General features: G+C 57.3%; 1 protein-coding gene across 1 annotated transcript; it reads right to left on the minus strand.

The window, feature by feature from the left end:
* Nucleotides 1–223: 223 nt before the first annotated feature.
* Nucleotides 224–23,286, minus strand: MAP4K2 (mitogen-activated protein kinase kinase kinase kinase 2). The gene is made up of 32 exons (XM_045023270.1): nt 23,100–23,286; nt 18,485–18,542; nt 17,959–18,049; nt 17,663–17,727; nt 17,019–17,074; nt 16,535–16,582; nt 15,741–15,783; nt 15,245–15,317; nt 14,629–14,760; nt 14,332–14,394; nt 13,984–14,065; nt 13,485–13,592; nt 12,563–12,641; nt 12,056–12,114; nt 11,760–11,800; nt 11,336–11,374; nt 10,853–10,883; nt 10,611–10,767; nt 9,896–10,008; nt 9,096–9,137; nt 8,832–8,916; nt 8,153–8,232; nt 7,728–7,788; nt 5,569–5,692; nt 4,492–4,550; nt 4,256–4,359; nt 3,811–3,988; nt 3,430–3,498; nt 3,257–3,343; nt 2,962–3,032; nt 2,658–2,713; nt 224–1,622 (listed from the first exon to the last, which is right to left on the minus strand). The coding sequence occupies exons 1-32, from the start codon at nt 23,193–23,195 to the stop codon at nt 1,535–1,537; spliced, it is 2,538 nt and encodes an 845-aa protein (XP_044879205.1). The 5' UTR covers nt 23,196–23,286; the 3' UTR covers nt 224–1,534.
* Between the last annotated feature and the right edge of the window lie 802 nt (nt 23,287–24,088).

Below are 24,088 nucleotides of genomic sequence, written 5' to 3' on the forward strand. Positions count from 1 at the left end.
CCCAGGTCCCAGTAATATTGGGTGGAGCTCTGTGCCCCCATCCCCAATTCTCACAGAGGGCAGGAGGAGGTTTCAGGCAGGACTTAAGACCAGCCCTTACCAAGAGGAGTGACAGTATTAAAGATTAGGGAGGAAAGCTAGAATAGCAGTGGAGCTGAAAAGGCAAAGAGGCCCCAGTGGCTCTCCCCTTGGAGTGACTCACCCAATTAACACCAAGCAAATGAAAGGTTTAATATCAATGTCTCTTTATCTTTTAAATAGCATATTTTTTCAAGTTTGGTTTCTTTTATCCATAAATTCCAGCTTTCAGTTAAAAAACACAGAAAAATTAGCAAAACGGAAAGGGAAGCTTCCACTGCCTGAGTTAGTAGAGCCATTGGCCCCAGGATCCTGGTCTCTGTCACATTGGCATTTGGGGTTGGCACTGGTTTCCAAGGTAGCAAAAGAACAAGGCATCCCAGCAGCCAGCCAATGCAACATACTGCCTCCCAGTATGAAGCACTCTGCTTCATTTCAAAGCAGTCATCCACCCACCCATCTTTTCACACTCAAAATAGCAGTCATGCCAGCCATGCACCCAGCCCCTCCATAGCAGACACACTCAAACCTCTTACACCAATCAGCCACCCACTCTACCAAACAATTGGCGTGGTCAGTAACCAAGTCCCTCACCTAGCCACTGTACCTGCCCCATCAACCAAACCCATCCTAATAATCACCACACCCAACCAACAAGCACTCAAGCTCTCTCTGCCACCAAGCCACCAGCCAGCTGCTCAAACCAGCCAATCTGGATGCTCAACTAGCCATCCCACTCATTCCCCCATCAAAACCCATCAAGCCAAGCAATCGGCCCAACCATTACCAATATAGTCAAACAGGTATCCCGGCCACTGATTAAATTCAATAGGTTTGTCCCACCTCAGGCATTGGTTGTTGCTCACACCTTGAATGATGAGACACAGAATTGCTTTCCCACTCCTTTTGCAGCTGAAGGCATGTGCCAGATTTCTGGTCCTTAAGTGCTACATAGGGAACACAATGCACCCACTGGAAAACTGATTGTCTTCATGTTGAAGCTGAAGGAAGAAGACACTTTCACACCCTATGTCTCCAGAAGACATCTTCTTAGGGTTAAGAATGGGGGAAGGGGGGGAGAAAGCATTCCACAGGCATAGTTATCTGTCAAGACAGACTGCGGAGGTGTCTTTGGACTGGCTGTAGTCAATTATTGCAGACACAAGGGTCTCAGGAGACGCTGGCCCTAAAAGGGGAGAGGGAATCTCTCCATACGCTCCTGAAAAGCAGGGGTATCTCAGGAAGACTTTGGACGATAGGACAAGTGGACTGTAGAGTTTATAGAGTAGAACTCATCTGACATGGATTCCTGCAGCAGAAGACAGGCCCCGCTCATAGTTCCCCGAGGCTCCCACTACTTGTGCGCCTCCACTGAGCTTCTCAGCTATCAGCAGTTTAAACATCACAGCAGGATTTCCCCATCCACACGGGATATTGGAAAGGCAGTTCCACACGCTCAGTAGCTGCTCTCGTGTCCCGTTAGGATGTAGAGGTTGCTGTGAGCCAAGGGATTCTCTGTGGGCGTGCTCTCCAGGATGATATCTCTGGGAGGAGGGGTAGAGGCAAGAGCAATGAGTGCATGTGGAGAGAAATGGTCAGAGCACGTTTTGAACAGAACAGGAGGATTGGTAACCCAGACTTGATTTGAGAGGTGCCACACCCAAGCAAGAAATGCAACTCAGCAAAGCCAGCCCCAGCCATGATTGTACCCCACCACCTAACCCAGACCCCATCGCAGTCCCACAGCCATGAATGCAACCCACCCACCACACAAAACCAAACCCACCATGCAGCTCCAGCCCCCCAACCCTGACCACCATGCAAAACCAGCCTCTCCACCCAACCATGCAAAATCCACTCTTGGTTCAAGTGCTGGGCACATTTCTCTGACCTCACCATTTATAATATAAACATAGCAGCATTTTATTATATAAACCCCAACCAAACCAAGCATGTTCCACTCCCTTCACATGCTTCTCCCCTGGCAAGATGATGAGAGAACCACCACCACTATGCCTAATGCGCTACTGGCAGGTGCTCTGATACTGCAGTGGTAAGCACAGAGTAAGATTCTATATAGAATAAAATAACTTCATCCCAGCCATGCAATGCCCACCTTAACCCAGCCATGCAAACCCATCCCCCAATGTGGCACATCCACCACGCAACCTCCAGCTACTCCAGAATGCAGCCCAAACCCTGACACAGCGCCATGCATCCTCAAAACAGGCCTACAAATCCACCCCGTCACGTAACATCCAGCAGGAACAGGGGCACAGGATGGACACAATAGAGAGTCAGGGTGGTGACCGGCTACTGAAATGACCCAGCCCATGCAAGAGGAAGGAAAAGAAGTTCACAGCTCCTGGTCTCCCAGTCCCCAGATAATTTTCCCACTGTCCCAGCCTTGCAGCCCGGCAACAAGTTCCTACCAATGGCACAGCCAGACGGGTAGCCAGCCGGAGCAGGCAGCCACACCACTTGATCAGAGAGTGGAGGGAGCAGAACAAGAATTCTCTGTTGGTGGTGCAGTCCCTGCTGCAACCCGCCCTGACCACATCCTCACTTTGCGGCCTCACCTGTTGGCCCCCAGCACCTGGAACACCCTGGATTTATCTGTGATTTCTTGGGTCACCTGTCAAGGAGAAGGGTCAGATCAGCACACAGTTCTCCTGGCCCAGCTCCTTGCTGGGTCAGTGCATCTCCATGTCCCTCCCAAACCAGGGTGGTGGGAGAGAAGGGGACAGATCCTATGCCATGTGGTCTCCATCAGGAGCAATGCCAACTCCATGCATCTCCAAGTTAATCCCCCCTGCAGAGTCTGATCCCCCTCTTTGGGGAAGATAGGGAGACACATCCACCCAAGCCCTGATCTGCACTCACCTCGTTGCCCTCCAGGCTGCGGCCCTGCATGCCATGTTTCCAGAAGGCCAGCACGCTGTCTTGAAGGCACACTGTGGTGGGAGGGACAGAAAGAAGGGGGTGAGCAGCGGGTGGTATGGACAACCCCCACCTTGGAGAAGCTGGCAGATGGAGGACACTGCTACCAGGGCAGGGAGGAGGGTGCTGGAACGGAAGGCTGGACAGCTCCTGAGGTCACCAGGCCAGGCAGGAGTGTGGGCCAGGAGATGAGCAGGCCAGTGGCAGTCCTTTCCTCAAGAGACCTCCCCCCACTCACCAATTGTCTCAATGGGGAAGTTGAAGGTCAGCTCTGGGGCCAGGGCTCTCTTGGGGGCCCCATGCAGGTTCACTGTCCTTACATAGTCTGCAGGGGAGAAAGAGTGAGGCAGTCAGCACCAGCTGTGGCCAAGGCTGAGCCAATGAGAGGGCCCTGCTGGGAGAGGGACTTACGCTCAAAGCAAACGAGGACTGTGTCTCTGTCCATCTGAGTCATGTGGCAGGCCACACTGGAAGCCACATCTGCAACGACAGCCGGAGAGACACACTGAGACCCTAGGGGAGCTGGTGCCCTCTCGTGGAGAAAGGCCTCGGACCCCATTCCCTCCCCTTGGAGCCCACCAATTCCCCCGAAGGGGAAAGGCCCTGAGTTCCATTCCCCACCCTGGGGCCAGATCGAAGTTGTCACCCCCTGGAGGGGAAAGGCTCTGAGTCCCATTCCCTGCCTCCCCTAAGCCAGCCATTCATCCCCCCGCCACCCTGGGGCCCATGTGTGATGATATCCCCTGGAGGGGAAAGGCCCCATGTCCCATTCCCCGCTTGGGCGTCTCTTACCTGTAGAGGGCTCGGTGCTGAGGCTGGAGTTGGTGCTGAGCGAGAGGACGTTAAACTCCAGCTCCTGGCCCGGCCGGTTTCGGTCCACGACACGCACACACACCTGGGGGTACTCTTCCGTCTCCACCACAAGCAGTTCAAACAGGCTCAGGGGCATGGGCAGGACTGCAGGAAAGTGCTGGTGTGAGGAAGAGGAGGTTGAGATCTCAGCAGCGATGGGTTCTCCCATGCGGCGAGCTTCCCTAGGGCAGTGCCGTCAGTGAAAGGGACCTGGCAAGTTTTCCCCACCAGAGCAGCATCCAATCTAGGGCAAGTGTTGCAAGCATCCCTCCAGAGCAGTGCCCTGCAGATTTTAGCTCCATGCAGGCCTACGTCAGAGTCAATGAGACTCTTGGGTTCACCAGTGGCTCCAGCACCCCATTTTCCCCCCACACCCCGGACCTACCTTCAGCAGCATGAACTTCTGCAAGGGCTCGTACCACTGCAACAGCACCAGGCTCGAGGGAAGAGCGGCACACAAGAAGGTGTTGCCGGAATAGGGGTTCCGAACTGAAAGGCAACCAAGGCAGGTGAATGGGTTCCCCCAGGGGGAGAGCAATCAGCTGAGGGGCTCCCTTGTCCCCAGGTAGACAGCGATCCGGCCCACAGGTGGCACCCCGGCGATCACAGGATCACACTCACCCACTCGGCACTTGAGGCAGCCCTTGGTATCCGCTATCTTGGAGGAGAGCGCAAACTTCCTGCAGGGAGGAGGAACAGAACAGAAGGAAGGAATGAGCTGCCACCAGAGGACAAAAGGGGGCAGGATGAGAGGCTGAGTGGAGAGGAGAGTCTACAGCCAGGCATGATGCAAATCCACCCAGTTACCCTGAGGGGAGAACTGTCAGCCAGTTAACCCACAGAACTCTCCGCTACAAAATAGCGGAGAAGCAAAGAACTGGAGGAGGGTTGAAGGAAGGATGGAGGAGTTTTCAGAGAGAAGATTGCGGCTGCTGTTAGGATTGTGAGATGTATCCATGCACCCATCATGGTAAGACTGACGGTTATTCTAGACTCTAGACAAGAGCCACCAAACTCGATCAGACAGGGGTCCTCTAGCCCACTGTCCGTCCCTGACAATGGCTTCAGAGGAAGCCTCACATCAGGCCAATTGGGATAATCTGTCCTCACAAAGGTCTCATCCTAATCCCTAACAGGGATCTTCTTAAACCTTCAAGCAGAAGGATTGAGCTCCCTTCCAAATTCATTACCATGAGCTAGTCTAAATCTGGTTGTTCTCATTCTCCACTGAGCACATGTCCCTCTGGGAAACTCACTACGCTCTTTGCCTCAGCGCCAGCCAGTGGCAGAGTGTACCACAGGCTAATTGTACACTGCATGAAGGTCAGGTTTCAAGGCTTGACTACAAGCAGGGATGTCAGGAAGGAACTTCCCCCACTCAAGGTAGCATTGGAAAATGAGGCATCCAGCAGATGCTGCAAATGAAGACAGGAGACCAGGTTAGATGGGCCCATTGGTCTGGTTCAGGATGGCAGGCATGAGATGGGGGATACTAGTCTGGATGGACCCAGGGTGGCAGTGAGGAAGAGGGGTCCATTGATCTAATCCAAGGGGATACTGGGCCCTAAGGGAACATGAGGGACACTCAGCCTGAAGTGGCCAATTACAGGGCTATGAGGACACCCGGCCCCATCTGGGGATTGATTCTCACTCCCTCCCGGCTCGGTGGAGTTTCAGATGCAGAACCAGGCACAGCACCTGGGGATGATGCGCTCAGTCAGCCGGTTGGTGGCAATGGAGAGGGGGACCTGCCGCTTCTGCAGCTGCCTCCGCTGCTCAAAGAGGCCCAGGAGGTTGTGAGAGGAGATCTGGGAGGATTTCCCTGCAGAGAGAGAGCTGCATTGGATACTGGGATGGTGGATCCTAATGTGCTATCCTCAGGAAACTGCACCTAGATCTGCTGGTGCCCCTCACCCCCACCCACAGCGCCTAGCCATCCCAGCCCTGCCAGTGCCCCTCACCCCCACCCACAGCTGCTGGGTCATTCCAGCCTGAGATCCACACCCAGCCCTGCCAGTGCACCTCACCCATGGCTGCTGGCCATTCCAGCCTGGGCTCCACACCCAGCCCTGCACCTCACCCCCAGCCACAGCCCTGGACATACTGGCCTGGGTTCCACACCCAGCCCTACTGGTGCCCCTCAATCCTGACCAGCCGTTCTCATAGACTCATAGACTTTAAGGTCAGAAGGGACCATTATGATCTTTTAGTCTGACCTCCTGCACAACGCAGGCCATAGAATCTCACCCACCCACTCCTGTATCAAACCCCTAACCTATGTCTGAGCTACTGAAGTCCTCAAATCATGGTTTAAAGACTTTAAGGTGCAGAGAATCCTCCAGCAAGTGACCCGTGACCCATGCTGCAGAGGAAGGCGAAAACCCCCCAGAGCCTCTGCCAATCTGCCCTGGAGGAAAATTCCTTCCCGACTCCAGATATGGCAATCAGCTAAACCCTGAGCATGTGGGCAAGACTCACCAGCCAGACACCCAGGAAAGAATTCTCTGTAGTAACTCAGATCCCACCCTATCTAGTATCCCATCACAGGCCACTGGGCATATTTACTGCTAATAGTCAAAGATCAATTAATTGCCAAAATTAGGCTATCCCATCATACCATCCCCTCCATAAACTTATTAAGCTTAGTCTTGAAGCCAGATATGTCTTTTGCCTCCACTGCTCCCCTTGGAAGGATATTCCAGAACTTCACTCCTCTGATGGTTAGAAATCTTTGTCTAATTTCAAGTCTAAACTTCCTGATGGCCAGTTTATATCCATTTGTTCTTGTGTCCACATTGGTACTGAGCTTAAATAATTCCTCTCCCTCCCTGGTATTTATCCCTCTGATATATTTATAGAGAGCAATCATATCTCCCCCCCCCCCCCCCGCCTTCTTTTGGTTAGGCTAAACAAGCCAAGCTCTTTGAGTCTCCTTTCATAAGACAGGTTTTCCATTCCTCGGATCATCCTAGTAGCCCTTCTCTGCACCTGTTCCAGTTTGAATTCATCCTTCTTAAACATGGGAGACCAGAACTGGACACAAGATTCCAGATGAGGTCTCACCAGTGCCTTGTATAACGGTACTAACACTCCTTATCTCTACTGGAAATACCTCGCCTGATGCATCCCAAGACTGCATTAGCTTTTTTCACAGCCATATCACATTGGCGGCTCATAGTCATCCTGTGATCAACCAGTACTCTGAGGTCCTTCTCCTCTGTTATTTCCAAGTGATGCATCCCCAGTTTATAACAAAATTCTTGTTATTAATCCCTAAATGCATGACCTTGCACTTTTCGCTATTAAATTTCATCCCATTTCTATTACTCCAGTTTACAAGATCATCCAGATCTTCCTGTAGGATATCCCAGTCCCTATCTGTATTGGCAATACCTCCCAGCTTCCTGTTATCCGCAAACTTTATTAGCACATTCCCACCTTTTGTGCCAAGGTCAATAATAAAAAGATTAAATAAGATTGGTCCCCAAACCAGTCCCTGAGGAACTCCACTAGTAACCTCCTTCCAACCTGACAGTTCACCTTTCAGTACAGCCCATTGTAGTCTCCCCTTTAACCAGTTCCTTATCCACCTTTCAATTTTCATGTTAATCCCCATCTTTTCCAATTTAGCTAATAATTCCCCATGTGGAACCATATCAAATCCCTTACTGAAATCGAGGTAAATTAGATCCACTGCCATCCCAGCCTGGATTGCCTCAGCCCCTTCCACCTCCCGGCTGATGCCCCTTGATAACTTGTATGACATTCTGTGCATCTCACAGTAGCTGTAGCCAAAGGAATCTACAGTTTCCAGACTGGGAGGAAGCCCAGATCCGGTGCCGCTCCTACTCACTCACCTGCTAAGGAGAGCAGCACGTTGTTCATACAGTACAGCCAGGAGCACCTGTGGGGCAGGAGCTGAGGGGGACAGACAGACACCTCACCGGTTAGCTCTTCAGTCAACTTAATCAGGAAACTCCACCCAGCACTGCCATTATCTCTGCCCATATTGCCCATCATTTAGTTAGTTAATTACTAACTGCTCCCCACAGCGGGGCTTGCTGGGACAGACCAGGGCTGGAGTACCCAGGAGCTCCTCCCACAGCTCACGCTTCTGCCTCACTCCCCACATCGCCCCTTGCTGTGAGAGATCAGGGCTGGCATAGCCTGGAGCTCCCCCCACAGCCAGTGCTCCTGTCCCGCTCCCTACAGTGTCCCCTCTCTGGGAAAGGTCAGGAGCTCCCAGAGCATTAAGCTGTACCTCTGTCTCCTGGCATCTCACCTTCTCCATGGTGTCCTCATGGAGTTCATGCAGGTTGAGTGTGTAAATCCCCTCCTCAGCCCCTACCACCAGGTACTGATCTGAAACAAGGCCAGCCAGAGTTAGGTTTGGCGGAGCCGGATTCCCAGCACTCACTTAGGCTTTGGCTACACTTGCATTTCAAAGCGCTGCCGCGGCAGCGCTTTGAAGCGCTAAGTGTAATCAAAGCACCAGCGCTGGGAGAAAACTCTCCCAGCGCTGGGGCTTTGACTACACTGGCGCTTTGTAGCGCCGCAATTTGTAGCGCTGCAGAGGGTGTGTTTTCACACCCTGCTGCAGCGCTGCAAATTTGTAAGTGTAGCCAAGCCCTTAGAAGCCAGCAGTGTGCCTGCTCCCCTCCTACCCACATGCCCCTCTTCAGCCCAACAGCTGGGAGCTCAGAGCTGGTACCCAGGGGCTGGAGGGGGAGAAATCAAGTCCCCAGATCAGCTCAGCTATGACAAAGGCTGGAGGGTGCGGCAAGGGTGGTGGGAAACAGGAGGGCATAGGGTGAAACTGAACCAGTGCATCGGTGACTTGAATGTGGGAGGAGAATCAGCGTTCTCCCCACAGCCCCGAATGGAGCAGCTGGGGAGAGATGGGGTTAATACAGACATTGTGGGGGGCCGAGAGCTGTGTCGGAGGCAGCCGGGGGCCCTACCTCGTGTCTCTGGGTGGATCCACGTCACAGCTGAGTTGATCTTTAGAGGGCAGCCATTAAAGACTTTGGAAAAGCAAGCACCCATCTGTGAAGGAGAGACCAGAGGAGAGGCTGGGCCGAGTAGCCGGGAGCTCCCCACATTGCCAGCACGCCCGCCCCGCTCCCTACAGCACCCCCTGCTGGGAGAGACCAGGCCTGGAGTAGCCAAGAGCAACCCCAAAAGGCAGCGCTCCCTGCACGGAAATGCTGAGGAATGGCACTTACATGGACCTTGGGGGTGGGGGGCAGCCCATGGCAGCTGGATCTCTGAAAGAGAGAGAAAGCCAATCAACACCACACCACCAAAAGAAGTATGCCGAGCTGCCCACCCCATCTGAGAGGCAACAAGAGCACTGGGGCACCAGCCAACACCCAGACATCAAGCTGGAACCCAGGAGTCTTAACGCCCAGCCCCCTGCTCTAACCACTACATCCCACTCCTCTCCCAGAGCAAAAGAGAGAACCCAGGAGTCCTGCTGCATTCTTGCCTATGCACCATGACTGCCAGGCCTCCCCATAATCTCTTACCCCCGCCTTTTCTACCCAGGCCTGCTCCCCCAGTGGTTCGCACCCAGTGGTGAGCTGGAGCAGGTTCCCACAGGTTCCCAAGAACCGGTTGCTAAAATTAGACCTCCATGGAGAACCAGTTGTTAAAGGGCCAGGGAGTGGGCAAAGAACTCCGGTCCACAGGCCGGACCATCCTGTTGCTCCCAGGATTCCCAGCTGGGGAGGCTGAGGCTCCCCCGGCCCTTCCCCCGCTTCCCCCCAGCTGCAGCGTGGCCAGCTGCCGGCACCAGCTGGGCAGCTCAGCTGAGCTCCGGAGTCATCCTGCTGCTTTGAGCTGCCAGCACAGTAAGGGGGAAGGGGTCTGCAAGCTCTCGGAAATTTGCCCCAGGCCATACAGGGGCCCCCGGCCCCACAAGTATGTCTCCCCCTGCCCCGGTCCCTCCCCCCCTCTTAAATCAGAACTTTTTATAGGGAACCGGTTGTTAAGATTTTGGCCGCTCATCACTGTTCGCACCTACCTCTGTCTCCTCCCTCCTCTTCATGGTGGCCCATTCGGTGGAAAGCAGAGAGGCTCCAGGCTCTGGGGAGCCAGTGTGCAGGGGGGGTTGGACGTCACCTGACTCTGGGCTGCCTGGAGGTGGGGGACACACACAGCACCCGCCAATCAGAGACAGCTCTGCCCTGGCAGCCCCACCCATCCACCCAGGGGCCCCCTCCATTCACAGTTCTCAGCCCCACTGGAGATCCCTACTCCTTGCCTGGGTTAGACTGTGGTGCTTAAACGGCCTTGTTATCCCCTGAAACCGTCATGGCAGGGGATCCTCTGGGCGCCTCCAGGGAGTGTCACACACACACTGGCCTCCCTCCCCCAGTCCCCCATCACTCTGCCTGCCGATCTAGGGTCATGATGTGAGGGAGGCAGAATCCCCAGTAGCCTATTCAGCCCCTGGCCTCTCTGCCAGTAAGGAGGTCAGTGTGATGGGAGGCCCCATCCTGCTAGGGACCAATGGGCTGAGATCCAGCCAACTCATCTCACTTTCATTCACTACAGACCTGGGGCCTGAATGCAGCTGACGCCCCCTAGAGAGGAAAGGCCCTGTGTCCCACTCCCAACCCAAGAGCCAGCCAGTCCCCCATCCTGGAGCTGGCATCCCCTAGAGGGAAAGGCCCCATATCCCATTCCCTGCCCCTCTAAGCCAGCCAGTCCCCCCATCTTGTGTCAAACCCCGGTACCTGCTGGGGCCTGTCTCATGGTCTCTGAGCCACCCCCAGGCTCCGTGCCCCCCAGCTCCCAATTCATCAGGTCCCATAGTGACGCTCTCTTGATTGTTCCCGTCTCGTTCTCAGGGATGCAGTGAGGGTCCACAGGCTGATCCTCTGGGGTGGGGACCTGGGCAGAGAGACAGTCACAGAATGAGAGGGGACTTGTGCCAGGGCAGGCAGCTGCCTGGAGAGATGTGTGTAGAAGAACTTACCCGTCCAGACGCTGGGCGAATGGTCAAACTCCTGTAAGGGAAAGACAGAGAGAAGGATCAGGGGTGGGGCTCGGAGAGGGCAGCCCTTTATGTGAGCTAAAGTGGGGGCCCTGGGGTGGGGGAACTCCCTGCTCTGGGGAGTCTCCAAGGTGACATGAGGGGTCTCCGACATTCATCCCTGCCACGTTCCAGACCCGGGATTGAGGAGGGGGAAATACAAAGCAGCTGCAGAACGCAGGGTCAGCAGAGTTCACACCACTGCCCCTGTCCCCAAAAACAGCCCACGTGTCAATCCCCGCCACACACGCACCAGGCGCATCTCCATGAGGGGGAGTGGCAAGGATGCTTGTGAAACTCACTGTGTGGGGACAGGGGCTCTGCATTACTGCCCCCCCCCATTTGCCCTATCTCTACAGATTGGTGGGAGGTGAAGGGACCCCCCACCCTTGCCTGCCCCAACTCCACCCTGAGTCTCAGCTTTACCTTTCCTCCAACGCCTCCTCCACAGACTGCAGGAGACTCCTAAAGACAAGGAGAGGGGGTAGGGATACGGGCCACACATTACCTGCCCCTCAACCCACTAGACCCCACTCCCCTCCCAGGGGTGGGATAGAACCCAGGAGTCCAGGCTCCCAACCTCCCCTGCTGTAACCCACTACAGCCCAGTGCTCAACACTGGAAGCCCAGGATCACAGCCATCCCCATCCTTAGAGCTGACTAAAGTGCCTATTTACCTGCACTTGGAGCCATCAACCCCCCCTGCTCCCAGATTATCCAGTAGGAGGCGCTGCTCAGTTCCCCATACCCCCCACCATGACGTGACACTTCCAGGCAGGACAGGGGAGGCTGAACTTTGAACCCAAGACTCCCTTGGTTTCCCCCCCACCTCCCCTGGAAAGATACTTACTCTTCAGCTCCAAGCAACGTCCAATCATCCTCCTCTTCCCTCTGGGGAAGGACAAGACTTGTTACCCATATAGAGTTACCTGCTCCCCATAACGTCCCCTGCTGGGCAAGTCTGGGGTTGGAATAGCTGGGAGCTCCCCCCACAGCCAGCTACTGCCCTGCTCCTCACAGTGCCCCCTGCTGGGAGAGACCAGGGCTGCAGTAGATGGGAGCTCCCCCCACCGCCAGAGCTCCTGCCCTGCTCCCTACAGCACCCCCTGCTGGGAGAGGCAAAGAATTAATGGTGTTTCCACTCACCAGACCACAATATGGTTCCGTTTCTTTTCTCAGTGGGGGCCCAAATTTAACTTGATTAACTGAAAATCAAATTATACAAATTGGTTCATTTGCTGATTGAGACACTCCATTCCCCCTCCTCCCCCCACCCCCGGCTCCAAAGCAGCTAGGACTAGCAGGAGGCATCAGCTGTAATTCAGGGGTGAGGCAAACAGCCCCGCTGCTAACCACTCCTGCTTTTTGAAGATCCTGTGAACCCAGGCATCCAGGCCAAATCCCAGCTCTGGGAGATTCCATTATTTTTGCCTGTCATTCCAGTTGGATTCAGGATTCATCTTCTCTTCCCTAAGCTGTTGTGTAGCCTTGCTGTATGACTGTTCAACTGCCCCTACACGCCACCCCAGAGGCAGCTGCATCTCAGCACCATGTGATGGATCCCTGAATAAACAGCATGCAAGGGGGAGTGGTGGCTGTGCTAGGGTGCCTGGATCTGGGTGCACCAGTCTAGGGGCAGCAGGGGTGACTTACACTGGATTTCAGAGAGAGTCCGTTCTGCCTGGCCATGTGCCCCACGGGAGTGGATTTTGTCTGGGAAGATGTCGTAAACCTTATAGGAAATGGGGGGGGAGGGGAAGAAAGGGGGCAAGGAGATTTGGGAGGCACACATACAGACAGGATGGGGGAGGGGGCAGGGAGATGGGGAACAGTTACTTATAGTCCATTTCAAGTCCCCAACTCTCCCACTTCACCGTGGCCCCTCTTCCCAGCCAGTTCACAGAACTGGGTTCAGCTGGTTTCGTGGTGTGGGGCTGGATTGTAACGGTGGAGGGGGCTGGTCGGGGTAAGTGTCAGCTCGGCAGCCCCCAGAAACCGAACACACACAGTCCTATGCATCCCCAGAGCGGGGCAGCATCACTGGGAATGCATGGTGCACAGGACTGCCCGGTTGCTGGTCAAATCCACTCCAAGACAGGGCCATTTCTATCAACACAAACAGCACCCCCCATCATCTTGGGGCAACAGGCTTCAGCTTCAGTGGTGGGGAGCTGGGCACCGGGACAGGCAGGGGTGGCTCTAGACATTTCGCCGCCCCCAAGCACGGCGGCATGCTGCGGGGGGCACTCTGCCGGTCGCTGGTCCCGCGGCTGGGACCAGCGGACCCTCCACAGGCATGCCGCCGAAGGCTGCCTCCCTGCCACCCTCCCGGCGACCGGCAGAGCGCCCCGCGGCATGCTGCCCCAAGCACACGCTTGGTGTGCTGGGGCGTGGAGCCGCCCCTGGGGACAGGGTAGCCATCGGAGCCAGGCTGCCCCCGCCACTGGCCGTTTGTCATGGTAACTGGGCCTAGCAACTGAGCAGAGCCAACTGTGGGGTGGTGGGTCAGTGCCCAGGGAGTCTGCAAGGGGCAGGGGCATAATGGGGGGCCTGGAGTCTCCCCCAGGGCAGGTACCTCAAAATCTCCATCGTCCAGGGACGGGGCAGCCAGGTCAGGGCTGTTGACCTTGTCGAGTAGCTCGATGGCCAGGGTGCGGGCAAGGGGCTGGCTGGTGAACAGGTGCTGGGGGAACAGGGGTCATGGTGCTGAAACTGGGAGACAAATGGTCCCTCCCAGACAGCCCCCCACTGTCCAACGCAGCATGCCCCATTTCCCCACCCCCAAACCCTCCCCAGACCACACACTGCCCCCATCTCTCCCATGCCCCGATTTGTCCCCCCGACACTTCACAGCCCCACTGCCCCCATCTCCCCCACCCCCACGCCTACACCCTGCACTGCCCCCACCTGCCCCCCACTCACCACGTCCCAGCCCTGCCACACTGAACACATATTTTCCTGCCCCCCACTCCAGTACAGTCTCCCCAGCTTCTCCCACACCACCCCCAGTGGCTCCCACACTCCTCACTCCAGTTACCTCCCTGCTCAGCCACCACCCCCTTCAGCCGGTTCACCTGTAACAGCTTTTCCGCTGTGGGTCGCTTTTTGGGGTTCTTTGTCAGGGCCAGTTTGAGGAAGTGGTGGAATTCTGGGGACCTGGGGGCGGGGGAAGATAGGGAGAATCATTAAATTCCCCTAGGTCCCTCAGGAGACCCCCCCCCAGCCCTGCCAAGCCCCCAAAATTCTCCGTCACTTTTAAAATAGAATCCTCACCCTCCAACCCCAGCATTCCTGTCCCACTCCCTACAGCACCCCCTGCTGGGAGAGGCTGGGGCTGGAGTAGTTGGGAGCTCCCCAACAGCCAGCTCCTGCCCTGCTCCCTGCAGTGGCTGCTGCTGGGAGAGGCCGGCAGCAATACTCACCAATGAGCTTTGTCTTTCAGTTTAGGGGGTTGGAAGCTGCTCTTGGACATGAGCATCAGGGCCCTGCAGAGAGAGAGAGAGAGAGAGAGATCAGAGGGCAGGGGAACCAGACAGACAGAACCAGCATGTGGATGGTTGGGAGGGAGACAGACAGAGCCAGGAGGGGGGCTCGATCCCAGATCTTCCCTTGCATCCAACTCTGCCTCCAGCAGCTCGACCCGATTCTCCTCCCCCTCATTGTACTCACGTCACCACCTCCCCCATGCCAAGGGGGCGCTCCGCTCTTTGGCCTCTTACCTCATGGGGTGAAGATCGAAGAGCGGGGGCTGCAGCTCAGCCAGCTCAATGGCCGTTATGCCGATGGCCCAGATGTCACACAGCTGGTTGTAGCCGCCCTTCTTCTCCACTGCGGCCACCTCAGGGGCCATCCTAGATGGGAGAGGGGCCGCAGACCAATCAGACAACACCGGGCCATACGAATGGGACTCTGGCATCCAGCTTCCCAGCCCTCAAGGGGACCCAGGTATCCAGCTATATCCATGACCCGTCCCCACCCCCCCCACACACACACCTGCCAAGCCACCCCTGGGACCCAGGCATCAGGCTCAGTTCACCAGCCTCCCCATCACAAGCCATTCCCGACCTCCCAGCCCAATTCCCCAGCTGCTGGGCACCCCAAAGCACCCCCACGGCCCCCAGGCTCCACGCCCTCCTCCATCCCTCACTCCAAACATTAAGATGCTGCCTCCCTCTGCCCCACCAACCCCCCTCCCCCCAGACACCCCTCAGGCTCCAAGACAGCTCCAGATGGGGTGTCCGAACGGTGAGATAGGCTGGGGTGGCCAGTTCACTCCACTACCCCCACCATGTTCCCCTGGTGCGTAGTGTGGACGAGGGTGGGGGTGTGAGGTACCAGTAGGGGGTCCCAATGAAGGACTTCCGCTTCGCCACTGATGCTGTCAGTTCAGCTGAGACTCCGAAATCCGCTGCAAGATGGGTGGGAGGGAGAGTGGGGGGAGAACGACAGGAACCCTTGTTAGGGGGCACTACGGGGAAGGGACCCCATATGCGTATTGTGGGTCTGTACAGCACCTGTCACGATGGCTCATTAGTCACCACCATGGATGGAAGACAGGTGGGCACACACAGCTCCACTGGTGCTCCTCAGTTCTGACCCACAGTTTCCTACTATCCCAGCCCTGGGCTCTCCCCACCCCTCATTGAAGCCCCTCAATCCTAACCCACAGTCACTCGCTATCCGAGCCCTGGACTTCCTCCCTGACCCTCAACTCTGCCAGTGCCCCTCTGTCCTGACACACACACCCCTCTGGTGTCCCAGCCCTGGGCTCCCCCAACCCATACAGGGATCCAGGTTTTCTATGGGGAAGGAGGAAGAGCAAGTAACTCACCCAGTTTCACATCTCCAAAGAGGGTGAGTAGGATATTGGCTCCCTGCACCAAAAAGGGGAAAGTGTCAGTGCAGGAAGAACCACTGCTTCACTGGAGTGACCTCCCCTGCTAAAGCAGCCTGCTCTGGAGATGAACCCAAGGGACTGGTGAAGGAGGGAGGGGAACATCACTCTCTGATCCTTCCCTTCCCCAAGCCCAATGGGATTCTCCCACTACCCTTGTTAACCCTGGGAACAACATGCTGCAGGATGTTACCACAGTGAAGGGCCAAGTGTGGGTGGCGAATAGAGTCAGCTGCCTGGGTCCTATTGGTGTTAACTTGGGAAAAGGGGATTAATAAGCAAAGGTGATCCCCAGCATAGGCTCATGGGCCTGATCCAGGAGGGTAAGGGGGAATCTGGGGCTGGATGGGCCCATGGGTCTCATCTGGGGCGTAAGGGGGGATCTGGGGCTGGATGGGCCCATGGGTCTGATCCAGGAGGGTAAGGCGGGATCTGGGGCTGGATGGGCCCATGGGTCTCATCTGGGGCGTAAGGGGGGATCTGGAGCTGGATGGGCCCATGGGTCTGATCCAGGGGGATCTGGGGCTGGATGGGCCCATGGGTCTGATCCGGGGCTGGATGGGCCCATGAGTCTGATCTGGGGGTTGGGGGGTTGGGCAGGATCTGGGGCTGGATGGGCCCCTGGGTCTGATCTGTGGGGATAAGGGGGGATCTGGGGCTGGATGAACCCCTGGATCTGATCTGGCAGAATAGCGGGGGATCTGGTGCTGGATGGGTCCAGGGGGTCTCACCTTTATGTCCCGGTGCATCTTGCCTTTGGTATGTAGGTGGCTCAGGCCCTGGAGGGGGAGGAATGACCTTCTGAGTGCCCCCCTGTCCACGCATGTTGCCACACACACCCCAGACTGACCTCCCAGACCCTGGAGAGGATGCTGGTCCACTCAGGGAGGGGGCATCAGCCACCTGTGCCCGCTCCCCCCCCATGGTGTCGAGGCTAGTGCCTGTGCTGCAACTCACACAGCTCTTCCTGCCGCCAGGGACAGAGGAAGCTGCAGGGCAATCAACGGGAAACAAGGACTTCCTGCCTGGCCCAGGTCCCGTCAGACACAGCCCCAGGCAGAGAACCCAGGTGTCCAGGCTCCCAGCCCACCCTCCCACTCCCCTCCCAGAGCTGGGGACAGGCACTCATCCCCAATCTTATGTGCCCCCAAATGGGGGGTGCCCAACAGAGGCTTCAAAGCCTCCAATCTGACCCTCGGCGCCCTGTTTACTCACCTGCAGCGTTTCTCTGCACACATAGGCAATCTGCTTCTCAGAGAGGGGGCCTGTGGCTGGAAGAGATGTACAGACGTGGACAGATACACACCTGGGGGGGTCACTATTCTCCTGCCACAATCCAACCACTCCCCAAATACACCCCCCATAATCTCTTCCAATGCCCAGCTACAAACACCCCAATTACCCCACTCCCACAGCCCCCGAATATCCTCCCCACACAATCCAACACATCTAGCTTCTGCCTCATCACCTTCTCCATGTTGTAACACTGCCCCCCACTTCCTCCCATCCACCCCCCTGCCTGCCCCCCACTTCCTCCTATCCACCCCAACCCCCACATGACCGGGAACCAGAGGCATTTTGCAAACAGGAAGGGAAACCGACCAGAAAGTGAAACAGATGCCTCTTTTTACAACATCCTGATGAGAGAACATTCTGTCCCCCAATGTCAGAGCACATGGGAACCAGGACTCCAGCTCTGGGAGCAGAGTGGGGCCTTGTGGGTTAGAGCAGTGGGGCTGGGAGTCAGGAGTCCTGGTTTCTGTCCTTGGAAGAGGATTGGGGAAAAGAACCCAGGAATCCTGACTCCCAGCCGCCCACCCTCCCTCCCTGCTTCTAGTTACACCGGGGCAGGGACTCACTGTGGTAGATTTCCTGCAGGGATCCTCCTCCACAGAACTCCATGCAGATCCAGAGACGGTCATTCCTGAGGGAGTAAGGGAGGAGATGTCAGCACAGCGCTGAGATGCAGCCGTCTCTGGGGTGGAGCTGTTGATACCAATTTTTCACAGGAAGTGAAGGAAACTCATGTAAAATCTGGGGTGGGGGACGTTGAATGGAGTTATCTGAGGTGATCTGTTCCTAAAGCTGCACTGACTGTGAAGGGAGAGCGCCCCCACCTAGCTCTCTGCAGCACAGCGCCCCTAGCATGTCTCACCTGAGGTAGCTGCCGAAATACGCCACCACGTTGGGGTGCCCGCAGTCCCTGAGCGTTGTGATCTCCTGCTGGATGGAGCTGATGTCATCCCCTGGGAATGAGAGGAGTTGGGGGAACGTCAGGGAGGGGGCTGGGGGCATCATCCCAATGGAGCTGTGTCAGGGACATAGCCAGCTCCACAAGGGCTAACCCCTGCAAGCTGGCTGCAGTACTCCTCATTCACCCACAGGTGGCCCCAGGCAGCACCAGGGGCTAAACAGGCTAAGGGGGGGTGTGTGTCACAGATTGTTCCTTATGGACCAAAGGTAAGAACTGCAATGGGGGTGAGGGGAGCACTGGGGGGGTGATACTGGGGGCAATTTGGGGGTGCACCAGGGTGAGTCTCAGGGCCAATTTGGGGGCAAACTGGAGCAATTTAGGGGTCATTTAGAGACACATTAGGCCAGTGATTCTGGGTGAGTCCTGGGGGTGATGTGGGGACCACTGGAGCAGTGATTCTGGGGGGGGGGAGGGTTTGGATTTTTACCTGGGTCCAGTTTGACGATCTTTATGGCAGCCAGCTCTGCTGTCTGGGTGTCCCGGGCCTAGGAACAGGGAAGGGGCCATCACTCGCAGGGGCCTCAGCATTAGCTGTCTATGCGCCTATGGGGGGTGGGGGGAAGGGGCTCCGGATCCAGCTCTTCCCAGATCAGTGCCCCCCACCCTCCTCCGGGCTGCAGCGGGAGGGTTGTCTCCCAGATGTAGCCATCACACACACACACCCTGGGCTGGTATCCCACCATTACCAGCCCAGCCCCCTCCTCCGCCCAACACACCCTGCTGTGCCTGGAAGGCTCAGTTCTCAGGGCCCAGAGCTGCCCCCAGCCTCCTAGTGCAGAAAGATTCCCCACTCCCCAAATGGTCCTGGGTCTAGATACACCCCCCAAGGAGCTCCCCCAAGCCCCATTTCTGAGCCTGAGGCTCAGGAGCCTGGGATCCACTTTGCACCCCTCCCTGAACCCCAAAATTCTGGATCCCCCCCCAGCCCAGGCCCCACCTCTCCTCCAACCAACCCGAGGGCCCGTCTCTCCCAGCCCAATACCCCACCTTCCCCCTGAGGAGAGGGTACCTCTCCCCACCCACCTCACCCTCCGATCTGGAGCCTCTGTTGTCCTCCCTCCCCCCAACACACATTCTCCCCCTCCTCCCAATCTCAGGGTCTCTCCCCTGTTCACACTCGTGGTTTCTGACACCAAAACAGCCTTGTTCCGGGTTTCCGGTGCCAATCCCCCCCCCGCCGCCCCACCCAGCACTTCCTGCCTCCAACTCTACCCCATCCTGGGGCCTAGCTGCAGATGGTGGGCGGGTGGGGAGAGACAGATACCTCCCCATCCTAGCTGAGCTCTCCAACACCCAGGCCTGCGGCAGGTAGGGCATGTTGCAAAGCGCCCTTGTGCTGATGCCCAGACAGACACACAGGATGTGAACTCCCCGTGCCAGCAGCCCAGGGCTGGGGTGGGGGCAGGGGGCTCTGATGCCCCCTCCCCAGGACACAGGCATGACAGGGCCAGGTGCCCACCCCAGCCCACAGACACAAGTTAAGCCACGCCACTGCACAGACGCCATCTCCTGACGTTAAGCAATTTCCTTTTCACCCTCCCCATGTCTCCGGCTTGTTTTATCGCTCTGAGCCCTGCACCTGCCCGAGGCGTGTGGGGGAGGGAGAGAGGAATTAATGATTTCAGCTTTATAAAGAGCATTGAAGAGGGAAACGCTCTAACCACTAGACCCTACCCTGCTTCCAGAGCTGGGATAGAACCCAGGAGTTCTGACGCCCAGCCCCCGTCCCACCCCCACCGCTAAACCACTAGACCCCACAGGCAGCCAGGGAGAGAACCCAGGTGTACTGACTCCCAGCAAACCCCCCCCCCCGCCTCCTAATCTCAGGGACCTGTAGGGTATAATACACCCCTAAGATCTACCTGTCTATGCCCTGCACAGCCCCGCTGACTGAGATCAGGCCAGGCACTGCACAGACAGTGAGCACCAGTTCCTGCCACAAAGAGCTCCCAATTTAATTAGACACAGGATGGGAAGGGAAACAGAGGCACCAAGAGAGGAACTGACATGCCCAAGTTAAGTGACAACGTCAGGAATAGAACCCAGGAGTCCTGGCTCCCCCCCCCATCTAACCCAGTGGCTCTCAACCTTTCCAGCCTGCTGTACCCCTTTCAAGAGTCTGATTTCTCTTGTGTACCCCAAGTTTCACTTCACCAAAAAACTACTTGCTTATAAAATGAGACCTAAAAATGCAAAAGTGTCACAGCACAGTTACTGAGAAACTGCTGACTTTCACATTTTTACCATATAATTATAAAATAAATCCATTGGAATATAAATATTGTGCTTACATTTCAGTGGATAGTATATAGAGCAGTATAAACAATTCATTGTCTGTATGCATTTTTTAGTTTGTACTGACTTCGCTAGTGCTTTTTATGTAGCCTGTTGTAAATCTAGGCAAATACCTAGATGAGTTGATGTACCCCCTGGAAGACCTCAGCATACCCCCAGGGGTACACGTACCCTGGGTTGAGAACCATTGGTCTAAACTGCCGGACCCCACCCCCCTCCCAGAGCTGGGGATAGAACCCAGGAGCCCTGGCTCCCAGCCACATGCACCACAGTGCAATGAACTCACCAGCGCTTGGCCTCTATGGGCCCAGCCTGGGCATCTCTCTCTCAAAGCTCTGCTCCCGCCTGGCTCACCAACCTGTGCTGGGGCAGGCATCGCAGGGGGGAGTCTGCTCCTTCCAGCCCCACACTGCTCCCTGGGGCCACCCTCCCAGCCCCTCCATCGCAGCGGGGAGTCTGCGCCCAGGCTGTGTAGGAGGCTGAGCAAGATGTTGGGCCCTTGTGGTTCTCAAAACCAGAGAGCACAAGGGGGCGCAGGCTTCACAGCGACTGTAGGCCCAGCGCATTGCCCACCCCAGCTCCTTGCCTCCTTCCAGCCCCACACTGCTCCCTGGGGCCACCCTCCCAGCCCCTCCATCGCAGGGACTCCCTGCAGCTTCCCCTCCCTCACGCCAGGGGCTCTGTGACCACATGCCAAGTACCCGGTGCCCCCCGCATGTGCCTCTCCTTCCCCCCAGTATCAGGTTCCACATTCTCCCCCCCTCGCATTCCAGGGACTCTGTGTGCCCATTTCCTCCATCAAAGAAAAACAATTTCCGAGTCTGAGCATGAAACAGCTGCCTCTTGGCCCCGTTCATTCACTCCTGACCCTGGCAGATCTCAACCCCAGAGCCAACCTTGTGGGCCCAGCTCTGGGGGGAGGAGGGGTGCTATGAGTGGCCTAGCAGGCAAGGGGCACAGAGCCTGTCTACCCCACACAACCCCGGCTGCACAACACCTTTGAGTCGGCACAATGGTGGCACAGAAACAGCTGGCAGCAAGGGGGTTCTGGCCGCCCTAGTGCCTGGGAAGGGCGAGCATTAGATCCCCCCCAAATGGCCTGAAATTGGTTCAGATCTGGCCAGCCACAGCCATGGTACCTCGGGTGCTGGGGGCAAAGGAAGCCTCGGGAATGAACCCTAATTAGTTGATGCAAATGCCAGCTCATCCTTCGCAATGCTCAGTGTTGCGGCGCTATTCCCCAAGTGTAGGTAGGGCTAAGCCTGCACCACCGGCAGGAATAGAACCACTCCCCTCCCAAAGTCTGAGGTAGAACCCAAGAATCCTGGCTCCCGGCCCCTCTGCTCAACCCAGGACAGGTCACCCCATGCACTGGACCCCTCTCGAGGGGGCCCTCCCTGTCTTAGCAGCTCCCCTTCCATCCCCTCACACCTTCCTGGTCTGGCAATGAAGTGCCAGTTGCAGAGGTTTGAGTTTCTGACAGCGCCCCAGGGACCCCTCAAGGGGCTCCCCCACATGTTTCTGCCCGTGTACAATGCCTTGCCACCCCCAACCCATGCCTGTAACCTTCCTCCACATACACCATGCACCCCTCACACCTAAACATCAGCCCCTTCCTCAGAATACCCTGTGCACTTCCCCCATCTACCCTCAGGGCAATCCCCCACCACTTGCCCCAAAGACAGCCCCCACCCAGGGCACCCCACCGCAGGCATCTGGGTCATGCCCCCCAAGCATCGAGCTAGTCTTGCCAGCCACTGCTATCCTGCTCTACTGCCCAGGACAAAAATCCTGCCAGGCACCCCCAGATTTCCCTGTGTACTCACCCCTGCCCTTAGCAGAACCCCACACAACCCTGCCCCCATGTATCCCCAGCTTCCCTGCCCCCATATATCCCCTAGCTCCCCCTGAATCTCCCAGGGATCCTCTGACCCCAATTCCCTAGGAGCCCCCCAAATACTCCAAGATCCTTCATCCACCCTAGTCTCCCCTTGATTCCTGGGCTAGGCTGGCCAGGCCCACCACTGAGCACCTCCGCTTGGGCCCTCCTTTCCCCCATTCATACATCTCTCTGTATCCCAGCTCCTAAACCCCCAGGCTACTCCCCATCCCCAGGCCACAAGATCCATCCCCCTGCCCTGCAGCCCCCACCCTCCAGTGTCCCCAAGACCCTTGACTCACATACCTCCCAAAGGCCAGGAAATTGCCTAGCTCCCTGCAACCCCCAGCCCAGCTTCACGGGCCCCAGTGTCCCCTCTTATCTTCCTGGGCCACCATGCACCCCACCTCATCTTTCCAACCCCACATATCTGCTCTTTTGCTCCATGGGACCCCTGCTCCAGCTCCCCATGGCCCAGGACCCACTCTGTGCTCTGCCATGCTCCCTGCCCCCACCCCAGTTCCCCACAGCCCTTGGCTCCCTGCCATGCCCCCCAATTCTCCCCCGGCTCCCCACCATGCCCCCCACACCCACCCCAGCTCCCCAAAACCCTCTATGCTCTCTGCTATACCCCTACCCCCACCCCAGCTCCCATGCCCTAGGGTCCCCTCTATACACGGCACGCGCCTCCGCCCCAAGCCCCTCCCCTCCGGCCCGTGCACCCCCCCGCGCTCCCCCCCTCGGCTCGTGAGCCCCGCGCCCCCCCCCGGCCCGGGCGCCCGACACCCCCCTGCGCCCCCCCCCCGGCCCGGGCGCCCGACACCCCCCTGCGCTCCCCCTCCGGCCCGGGCGCCCGACGCCCCCTCACCTTGTAGACATCGCCGTAGGTGCCCGCCCCGATGCGCTGGATCAGCTCGTAGCGGAGCCGGGGGTCCAGCAGGGAGACGTCCCGCAAGAGGCTCATGGTCCCCGGGGCGCCGCGGGGCAGTAGGGTACGGCGCGGCCCGGCCGGCCGGGGAACCAGCGGGCAGGGAAGCGGAGCCAGCCCTGCCCCCCTGGGGGCGGGGAGAACGAAGGGGGTCACACCCCCAAACAGGGGAGGGGACAGGCCCTGCCGATGGGACGGGCGAGGGGATGGGGTGGGTCACATCCCCTAAAGAGAGAGGGGAGAGAAAATCAGCCATGCTGGTGGGGAGAGCGGCCAGGGCAAGGGGTCACACACGCTGCTCCTGCTGGAGACCCCGCCCCCCAAAACAGGAGCCTGCAAAGAGCACACCACCCCCCATGGCTTTAGGCCAGCTTGGGGAGAGGGGCCTAGTGCAGGGGAGGGGCTGGGAGTCAGGACTCCTGGGTTCTGTCCCAGCTCTGGGAGGGGAGTGGGGCCTAGTGGGGTGAGGGTCTGGGAGTCCAGACTCCTGGGTTCTGTACCCAAATCTGAGACGCCCATTTGCACAGGGCTAGCCCAAGGCCACGCACCAGCACTAGTCTTGTGGCACCATAACCCACCTACACATGGGCAGGAAAATCCATCCCCGCTCTGAGCTGAGCAGGCATCTCCCAACCCCCTTTCCCGCCTGGGGCCAGCACCAAATTATCCTTCTCTGCTGCAAACATCACTGATCACTTGTGACAGCCTGAACCGAGCGCCCTGCCACAAAGCCTGCACAGGGCTGGCTCAAGAACCCCCTCTCCCCTTGGCACTGCAGGGAGCCCCACTGCAGGCTAGAACTAGACACAGGCATAGGCAGCAAGTTATTTAGGCCCCTGGTGCCCATGCTCCACTCAATATTCAGGAATGTGGGCCCACTGTTTGGGTTTATATTTTCAGAGCCAGCCGGTCCATAGGATATGCTTTGA

Source organism: Mauremys mutica, chromosome 7 (assembly GCF_020497125.1).
Source record: "Mauremys mutica isolate MM-2020 ecotype Southern chromosome 7, ASM2049712v1, whole genome shotgun sequence".
NCBI classification, from domain to species: domain Eukaryota; kingdom Metazoa; phylum Chordata; order Testudines; family Geoemydidae; genus Mauremys; species Mauremys mutica.